The sequence below is a fragment of the Ornithorhynchus anatinus genome, chromosome X4 (genome assembly GCF_004115215.2).
Source record: "Ornithorhynchus anatinus isolate Pmale09 chromosome X4, mOrnAna1.pri.v4, whole genome shotgun sequence".
In the NCBI taxonomy this organism is placed as follows: domain Eukaryota; kingdom Metazoa; phylum Chordata; class Mammalia; order Monotremata; family Ornithorhynchidae; genus Ornithorhynchus; species Ornithorhynchus anatinus.
The window spans coordinates 747,466-757,130 of NC_041752.1; the positions used below are offsets into that span (position 1 = coordinate 747,466).

The 9,665-nt window shown below is 56.9% G+C and overlaps 1 protein-coding gene across 5 annotated transcripts; it reads left to right on the forward strand.

Annotated features, from left to right (window-relative positions):
- The first annotated feature begins 116 nt into the window (after positions 1 to 116).
- On the forward strand, positions 117 to 8,316 carry RAD51AP1 (RAD51 associated protein 1). Of its 5 annotated transcripts, none has more exons than XM_029054364.2 (9): positions 117 to 219; positions 2,859 to 2,908; positions 3,244 to 3,379; positions 3,777 to 3,886; positions 4,759 to 4,866; positions 5,064 to 5,189; positions 6,000 to 6,158; positions 6,291 to 6,443; positions 7,208 to 8,316. In XM_029054364.2, exons 1-9 carry the CDS (start codon positions 203 to 205, stop codon positions 7,339 to 7,341), a joined length of 993 nt encoding a protein of 330 aa, XP_028910197.1. In that variant the 5' UTR covers positions 117 to 202; the 3' UTR covers positions 7,342 to 8,316. The 5 variants fall into 5 exon arrangements, with proteins under 5 accessions (XP_028910197.1, XP_028910198.1, XP_028910201.1 ...); XM_029054365.2 differs by having other exon boundaries at positions 6,003 to 6,158; XM_029054368.2 differs by having other exon boundaries at positions 4,777 to 4,866.
- Positions 8,317 to 9,665: the final 1,349 nt, after the last annotated feature.

A 9,665-nucleotide genomic window follows, 5' to 3' on the forward strand; every position in this document is an offset into this window, starting at 1 on the left:
GGCTCTCCCCCTTCACTGCGCACGCACGGGAGAGGGAGAAGGGCGCCCCCCCCCGTTCACTGCGCACGCGCGGGATAGGGAGGCAGGGCGCCCCCTCTTCACTGCGCACGCGCCGCAGGGCCCTCTGCCGCCCGCGAGACACAAACCGGAAGCGGGCTGCACTTCCGCTTCCGGGGAGGCGGGGCCACCGCCGGTTTTGGCTATGGCGCGGCCGGTGCGGTGCGTAGAACCTCTGTCTCTCTGATTCTCTTGTTCTCTTCTAATCATTCGCGTGACTAAGAGAAGAATTCATCAGTCCCTTCCTAATCTATCCAATTATTCGATTTATAATCCGCGGGGCTCCGTGGCAGGAGCCCGGGCGTGGGTTCTAATCCTGACCCCGCCCCCTGTCAGCCGGTCCTTTTCCAACGTCAAGCTCGCGGTCTAAAAGGGGGAAACCGCGGCAAAGCAAATAGGCCTCAGTACCGCCCAGATAAATAGAATCGTGAATACGTTCGCATCATTAATAAAATAAGAGTAATAAATAATATATACAAACATGCACAAGGGCAGGGGGGGAGGGGGAATAAATGTTGGTATTGGTTAAGCGCTGACTCTGTGCGGAGCACTGTGCTAAGCGCTGGGGGAGACCACGGGGTCATCAGGTGGTCCCACGTGAGGCTCCCAGTCTTCATCCCCATTTTTCAGATGAGGTCACTGAGGCCTAGAGAATAATAATAATGTGGGTATTTGTTAAGCGCTTACTAGGTGCAGAGCCCTGTTCTAAGCGCTGGGGGAGAGCCAGGGTCATCGGGTTGTCCCACGCGAGGCTCCCAGTCTTCATCCCCATTCTACAGATGAGGGAACTGAGGTACAGAGAAGTTAATAATAATAATAATGTTGGTATTTGTTAAGCGCTTACTAGGTGCAGAGCCCTGTTCTAAGCGCTGGGGGAGATCCAGGGTCATCGGGTGGTCCCACGGGAGGCTCCCAGTCTGAATCCCCATTTGACAGATGAGGGAACTGAGGCCCAGAGAAGAATAATCATGTTGGTATTTGTTAAGTGCTCACTATGTGCAGAGCACTGTTCTAAGCGCTGGGGAAGATACAGGGTCATCAGGTTGTCCCACGGGAGGCTCACAGTCTTCATCCCCATTTTAATAATAGTAATATTGGTATTTGTTAAGCGCTTACTATGTGCAGAGCACTGTTCTAAGCGCTGGGGGAGACACAGGGTGATCAGGTTGTCCCATGGGAGGCTCACAGTCTGAATCCCCATTTGACAGATGAGGGAACTGAGGCACAGAGAAGTTAATAATAATGTTGGTATTTGTTAAGCATGTACTAGGTGCCGAGCACTGTTCTAAGCGCTGGGGGAGATACAGGATCATCAGGTTGTCCCACGTGAGGCTCACAGTTAATCCCCATTTGACAGATAAGGCCACTGAGGCCCAGAGAAGTGACTTGCCCACAGTCACCCAGTTGACAAGTGGCAGAGCGGGGATTCGAACCCATGACCTCTGACTCCCCAGCCCGGGCTCTTTCCACTGAGCCACGCTGCTTCGTGGGGGGAATGGGGAGGGGAGGCGGCTGTTTGGATCACTCCCTCCCCTTTTTTGTCCCTCCAGTAAATAGAGCACTTATTCAGGCGCTATTGGGAGCCAAGCACTAGGATGCTAATAATAACAATAATAATAATATTAATTGTATTTGTTAAGCGCTTACTATGTGCCAGGCCCTGTACTAAGCACTGAGGTTGATACTAGCAAGTGGAAGAACACTTATTCAGACCTGATTGGGAGCCAAGCACTAGGTAATAATAATTATGATATTTGCTAAGCGCTTACTATGTGCCAGGCACTATACTAAGCGCTGAGGTTGATACAAGCTAATCGGGTTGGACCCAGGGTAGATGCAAAGTTATGAACCCAGATCCGTCTCCGCCACTTGCCTGTTGTGCGTCCTTGGGCAAGTCAATTAACTTCTCAGCGTGGCTCAGTGGAAGGAGCCCGGGCTTGGGAGTCAGAGGTCATGGGTTCGAATCCCCGCTCTGCCGCTTGTCAGCTGTGGGACTGTGGGCAAGTCACTTCTCTGTGCCTCAGTGACCTCATCTGTAAAATAGGGATTAACCGTGAGCCTCACATGGGACAACCTGATGACCCTATATCTACCCCAGCACTTAGAACAGTGCCCTGCACATAGTAAGCGCTTAACAAATACCAACATTATTATTCTCAGGGCCTCAGTTCCCTCACCTGTAAAATGGGGATTATGACTGTGAGCCCTATGTGGGACAGGGATTATGTCCAAACCGATTATCTTGTATCTACCCCAGCGCTTAGAACAGGGCCTGACACATAGTGAGCACTATAAAGATACCACTATTATTAATTCAATAGTATTTATTGAGCACTTATTACACAGAGCTCATGATCTGTCATCCCCATTTTTAGAGGGGGGAAACTGAGGCCCATGAAGGTTAGGGTCGTAAAGCAAACAGATGGCAGAGCTGGGGCTCAAACACAGGTACCCTGATTTCCAGCTGTGTCCCTCTGCCCCATCCTCCTGGCTAAAGTCCAGTCCCCTTGGAAACCTTAGCACTGATGCCCTCCAACCGAAGCCGGGGTGTCCACCACCATGAGATCGTTGCCCAGGGTGGGCCCGGATGCCTTCTGTCCCACGAATGAAAGGTTTAAATACATTCCTTTCGAAGAGACTCTCACAAAGCCCTAATTACCCAGAAAACAATATTTACGAAGGGTTCGTTCCTTGCCGTTTCCCCATAAAGTGAGCGTTGGAGCTTCTGGCCTAGGTTGAGACAGGGAAAGGAGTGGGCTGTACTGGTGCCTGTAAACATAAAGTCTCTGTTCCCTTCCTAGGGCCAAGAAGCCAGTTGATTATTCCCAGTTTGGAGACTCTGATAATGATGGTGAGACCTCCCATTCCCCACTAAACCTCTTCCCATCCCAGCCTACAGCACCTGCCCCAGCAGGGTACAATTTGGGGATCATCTTGAACCCCTTGCTGTCTGGCCCTTGAATTGGTGATAATTGAAGTCAAGAATGAGCACGAAGCTTGCCGGTCCGTTCATTCAATCGTACTTATTAAGCGCTGTGTGCAGAGCACTGTACTAAGCCCTTGGCAGAGTACGACAGCAGTAAAGAGTGATGATCCCTGCCTTCAGCCTGTCCCTGTCAGTCCTGCTTCCAGAGCCATTTCTGGAGCTCTGACCGTTCCTCCTCCGCTCCCGTTTCCCTCGAGTAGGCGACGACGATTTTGTTTCTTCGGCTGCCCCGTCCAACAAAAGATCCAGGCTGTCCTTGAAGGAGGGAGGCCGAGGCAGCCAGGAAAAGCCCAAGCTGAAAAGGCCCCAGAAGGAACAGGTCCCGCAAGAGAAGAGGTGAGAGGGTGGCCAGTGGCTCTTCCCGGCGGGCGGGGATGGGAACACCCGGCGGTGTCTGAATTTCTCTGGGGGCTCAGGAGACCGAACAGAAATAGTTTTGATTGGTTTGTGTCTCACTGGGGAGAACTTCTGGTCTGGAAGGGGCCGTTTTGGATGGGGCCCCTGAGCTTTCCAGACCACAGACTTTTTTTTTTTTTTTTTTACCTCTCAGCCCGCTTCTGCCCCTCCCCCTGCAATTCGGGGAGCCATGGGGTGGGGTTGGGGGGCTGTTCTGTTGCCATGCAGGGACAGAGGTGCTTGGTTCATTCTGAAAGTACGGGTCCAGCTCTTCCAGTATACCGGCGCTCCAGAAGATCTGTTCTAACTTATTGACGGGGTGTGTGTGTGTTTGCAGGGTGTCACTAGATGACAAGCTCTTCCAGAGAAGCTTAGAGGTCGCCCTAGCTTTGTCAGCCAAAGAACCGTCTGCTTGCAGTGCTGGCCTGCAGGAATCTCGAGGTAAAGGTAGTGTTGTGTTACATGTGAGTATGTATATGTGTCTGGGTGCAAATTTAAGGCTCTGGCTTCCCCCCATAAGCGGGGACTTGGCCACCATGAGAGGAAAGAGTTGGGTGTCTGCGTTCACAAGGCCAGAGGTGCGGGTGAATGCAGCTGTTTTTGCCAGCTCCGAGCACCATTTTGCAGGTTTGGAGCAGCAACAACAATGTTGGCATTTGTTAAGCGCTTACTATGTGCAGAGCACTGTTCTAAACCCTGGGGTAGATACAGGGTCGTCGGGTTGTCCCACGTGAGGCTCACAATCTTAATGCCCATTTTACAGATGAGGTAACTGGGGCACCGAAAAGTTAAGTGACTTGTCCACAGTCACACAGTTCCTGCCTGCTCCTGCCCATCCTCTGCTCCTGCGTCACTGACCCCCTGCTCCCGATATAACAGAGTTGGCAGACCTTAAGTGCTGTGGTGCTGGGTGGGGAGGGTGAAATAAGAGAGAAAATCAGGGTGTCACAGAAGGGAGTGGGAGAAGAAGCTACCAGGAAGCAATGGAAACCTGGTTCCCAAAGCCAGCAGGGCCAGAGCCTGGGGGAGAGGGCCGAGCCTGGCCTCCAGAGCCCCTGTTCCTTGGGAAGCTCCTGGGAGTAGAGTGGGAAATCACTGGGGAATTCGGATTGCTCCAGAGCTGGAGACAATTCCACGCCCACTCTGGTGACAACCCCCCTCCCACGGCTACGGGGGGAAACTCCACCCAAGACCAGAATGTGAGTGGGGCAGGAAAGACCTGGCTTTCGTCGAGGGGTCACAGCCCCTCCCTGGAGAAGGGGGGTATGCCTGGGGCAGCCTCTCCAAGGGGACCCCCCAACCACCGTCGTGCCTGCCAGGGGATTCCCGCTTCCCAGGTGCTGAGAAATGGAATGATGCAGCCGAGCAAGGCCCAGGACAGCGTCTCCCTCATCTCTCCAACTGCAGCGTTGCTGGCGACTGCTTAGGTCAGAGGGGCCTGGGGGGAGAGCCCTAGGTGATCCGGAGGTGAGGGCTGGTGCCGGGGGAAGAGGGAGAAGTCGGGGGGGTGGGTTTCCCAGGTTCAGGGCCCCGGGCGGCTTGCCTTCACATCTCTGCAGACCTAAACTCACCTGGGGTACGGAGCCGGGTGCGCTCTCCTCATTTCCTGCCACTCGTCCTGTAGGGCTGGATGCAATTACTGCTGGGGATGGTTCTCAGCAGCAAGAAGGAAGGGCTGAAAGCCCGGCGCCTTCGCGGACGCTGACGGGAGGAGGCGGATCAGGAGGCTCCGAGTCGGACTTCACAGCTGGTGAGTTGTGCGTGAGGGGGCTTGTTCCCTCTGGCCAGAGAGAGAAAAGAGAGAGAGCACGCTTGTTCTATACCAGCTTGGTCCTCTAGCGGCAAATTGCTTCTGGCATGTGAATTCTAAGGCCTGGCCCGGACCAGTGATATTTCCACTGAGGGGTTTAGGGTGGCAGGTTTATCTGGGAGTTGTTGAGGTTCAGGGGTCTCTGGTTCCAATATGGCTTTTCTCTGGTGGGGTGTCCTGGGCCCAGCTGAACTGTCTTACGCCATTGGACTGCAGCCAGGGAAGACGGCTCCTGCCCCGAGCTAGCCCCAGGCTGGGTGGCTTCTGGGAAGTGGCGATTTGGGGGAGGGCAGGTGAGGGTGGGCTGAGGGACACCGCAGAAGACAACAGGAGCGAGCCCTCCGTTTGAAGGCAGCCGGGTGCCCGGGAGTCGTCCTCCCGATACAGGGTTACCCGAACGGGGTGGTCAGCAAACGTCCCGAGAGGGCTCCCAGGTCCTGAGGCACGGGAGAAGCGGTCATCCCCGGGAAGCCGTCGCTGTGATCCGCCGGATCTTCTAAAGACAGTAGCAATAGCAGATGCCGAGCACTTGAAATAACACTACGGAAGCACGAGACGCGTTCTCTGCCCTCAGGGAGCTTCCACATCAGCAGAGGGCAGAGAGGGCTGGGACGCCTGGCCCGCTACTGAGGTCGGTGCAGAGCCGTCCCTGGGTTAATGCCCCGAGCCGAGCACGTCCAGGCTGGAGGCCAACCAGAGAGAGCCTGAAAGCAGGCCTGCCCAGTGTGAACCTCTCTCCTTCCATTCCAGAAGACTCGGAGGAGGAGGAAGACTTCAGTGAGGAGGAGGATGAAGACTTCTCAGTGAAGAGGAACAAGGCCAGAGGACGGAACAAGAAGAGTCCTGTCGTCAAGGTTCCCACAGAAAAGAAAGTGGGGAAAGCCACCAAGTCCAAGTCTAAGGTGTCAGGTAAGCGAGCAGGCCCTGAACTGCTGAGCTGGGTGACACGCATGCGCACGCCGGATGCAGCTGTGAACTGTGCAGAGGGCGGGATGAGCTGGTCTCGGGAGTTTTCATTTTTCTTTTCCCTTTTCGTCCAAGTGACCGTAGCCGGTTCAGAAGGTCCCCTATCCGTCCGAGACCCCAGCGAGCCTATGGCCAACGGGACCCGGGTCTCATCCGAGCCGGCGAGGAAGCCGTCGGCAGCCCCCAGCACCTCTCCTGAGAATCGGAGGCCCAAGTGGGTCCCACCGGGTATGGTCTTCCCCGCCGGCCAAAGCACGACCCCGGCTGTGGCGCGCGAACACCAGGATGGTGCCCCCGGCCCCCTGTCTCCGACCGTCTCAGAGGCGCAGGGGCACGAAGGGGGCCGACCCCGAAAAGTGGTCTGCTGTCCGGGCCCAGACCACCTTACCACCACGGCCGGCCGAGTTGCCGGGCGGCAGCTTCTGGGGCCACCCGTCTGCCGACCAGAGGCCATGCTTCTCCAGCACGTCTCGGCTCACCTCCGGGTGGGACGCTGTATCGGCCTCTCCCCTCCGCGGTCCGTGCCGCCCCCGACAGCCTGGACCGCCTTCTGGAAATGTCGTACAGCTCGAGCCTCTGCCCGCCTCAACAGCCCCCATGCTTCCACTTCCTCCACCTAAGCCAATACCCCTCACACTGACTTCCAGTCTCCTTTCTACTCAATTGTCCTCTCTGCTGCTCCCCAGCCTGTTGTCTGGCAAACCTTCTCACTGTCCCTCTCTCTGACAGTCCCCCACCTCCGGCCCCTTGGTCACACCCTCCCCCCCTCCCAATTCAGCGGACCATCCCCAATCCCCTCTCCTGCAGGAGGCCCTCCATTCCCAAGTCACAACCTTCCCTCCGTGTCTCAGCATTTAGGCACTCCGCAGTTTCACTCCCACTTTACGGTCTGCTTCTCCCCTCCCTGGAAGACTTTCAGTCGGCCTCCCCCATCGGCCGGTGAGCACCGAGAGGCCGCTCCCTACAGTCGGCTCTTGTCCCTTCTTTTCCAGCCACATCGGGAAACCGCAGCCACTGTCCCGCGCCACCGACTGCCTCTGTCAAGTCTCCGAGCCAGAGTCTCCGACTCGGCCTGTCCAGGCTGGCGCGTGTCAAGCCCCTGCACCCGGGAGCGGCGAGTAGCTGAGCCCCAGGTGGGGAGAGGCACCCCCCCCAGGCTGGGGAGGCCGAGCTGTGAGCCTGCACCGATCCTGGACCCGGGGGACGGCCGGGCCGCGACCGTCCACTGGCTCCATTGCCCTCCCCAGTGTCCTCGGAGCTCCCGCCAGTCCCGCGAGGGAGGACTCGCCTGCGGCCCGCTGCCCAGCACCACCCAGGCGGCTCCCATCTTGTTCCGAGAGGCTGCGGTTTCGGGGCAAAAATGCCCTCCCCACCCCCGTTTTAACGGGGAATGAAATATTTACCTCGGCAGCTTAGAGACCCGTGCGAGGGGGCTGCCGGTCGTTGGCAGACGTGGTGATAGTGGACTGTGCTCACCGCCTGCAGTACTGGGGGTGGAGGCGGGGTTCCCTGCAACCTGGACCAGGTCTCAGACGTCGGGGGCATGGGGAGCGTAATTGCGCGCTCCTTCTCTCAACCCGGGGCCCTTTCCTCCATTCCAGCCTTTCTGCCCACCGAACCTGGGGGCCGGCCCAACCCCCAGATCCATTCTCCTGCCTGCGGCCAGGTGCCGGGTGGGACCCTGCCTGCTGGGTCCTAATTTCGCCCACTCCGGGTCAGGCCCACCCTCGCGATGCCGGGCAGCAGCTTGGCAGAGAACCAGATCCGGAGGTGACCCGGGCAACGGGAACTGAGGAGACCAGGTGTTAACGTGGGCCCGGTTGATGCACGCACCTGTGTGATTTGGGAGGTGAGGGGGGCTCACCCTCCGTGCCGAGGGGGCTGTTGCAGTCCAGCGCTGGTCCTCTCGTACCTGGTAACGTACTTGGCCCGTAGCGGACCCTCCTCCTCTCACCTCCAGCACAGCTCTCCGTTGTCTCGCTCCTCCTCGGGCTGGACGAGGGCCGCTTGGTCACACCTCTCCGCCTCTGCTGCTCTGCCTTCCTGCCACATTGCGCTCTTCCCCTTCGTGAAGAAATAAAGTCTTTGAGTTTTAAGGCCCGCTCGCTCTCCGACACTTTGAGACGGGGTGTCCCATGTACTGTCGAGGCCAGCGATTCCACGCTACAGTGGCAGTAGCATTTGCTGAGCGCTCAATTCGCGCAGTGCGCTGAGAGTGAGCCAGTGACCTGATGTTCCCTGCCCTCTGGGGACTTCCTTCCGCTCTAAATTCATTCATTCACTTGTATTTATTGAACACTTTGTGTGCAGAGCACTGTACTGAGCACTTGGAAGAGTACAGTATAACGATAAGCAAACGTATTCCCTGCGCACGGTGAATTTACAGTATAAAGCAGGAGGCAGATATTACTATAAATAAATCACATATGTATGTAAGTGCTATGGGGCAGGGAGGGGGGGGATGAATAAAGGGAGCAGGTCAGGGTGATGCAGAAGGGTGTAGGAGGAAAGGAGGGCTTAGTCAGGGAAGGCCTCTTGGAGGAGAAGGCAGGGTAAACTGCACTTCGCCTTGCCTCAGTGTCGCCTTGCAGCAACCGATTCACCGCTTGGCACCCTCCCCTCAGCGCTAGGGAGCAACGGGGTGGACTCATGGAGAGAAAAATGGGAGAGGAAGAGGTGGTGGGGCAGTCACAGCCTTTCCTTGGACACGGAAACTTGGGTATGCAAGGAGGAAATGGCCCGCCGGTCTCGCCGCAACCACGTGGTTTCGGCTAGGCAGTTTTGCCTAGGGGACGGAGCCTGGGCCTTGTCATCAAGACCTGGGTTCAGGTTCCAGCTCTGCCACTCACCTGCTGAGTGACTCTGGGCGAGTCATTTAACTCCCCCAGGCCTCAATCTCCTTCACCATAAAATAGGCAAGACCCTGGGGTGTGGGGGCATCCCGGTCAGGTCAAGGCCACATTTTCCCAGTCCATCAACATATAACGGTCCCGGCAGAAGAACACAAAACCCCAATGCCACCCAGGTCAGCCAGTGCCATACCTAGCCCAGGGCACTGCCCCTCGCCACCTCTGACTTTCCCCAAGTGAGCCCGCTGGTGCCTCCTCCTCCTACCTCTCACCAGTCCTCCTCTTAGAGAAGCAGCGTGGCTCAGTGGAAAGAGCCCGGGCTTGGGAGTCCGAGGTCATGGGTTCGAATGCCGGCTCGGCCACTTGGCAGCTGGGTGACTTTGGGCGCGTCCCTTTACTTCTCTGGGCCTCAGTTACCTCATCTGTAAAATGGGGAATAAGACTGTGAGCCCCACGTGGGACGACCCGATTCCCCTGCGTCTACCCCAGCGCTTAGAACAGTGCTCGGCACATAGTAAGCGCTTAACAAATACCAACATTATGATTATTATTCCACGGCTGGGGGCGGGACTCCTCTCCTTGCCCCCACGCCCGGGTCGTA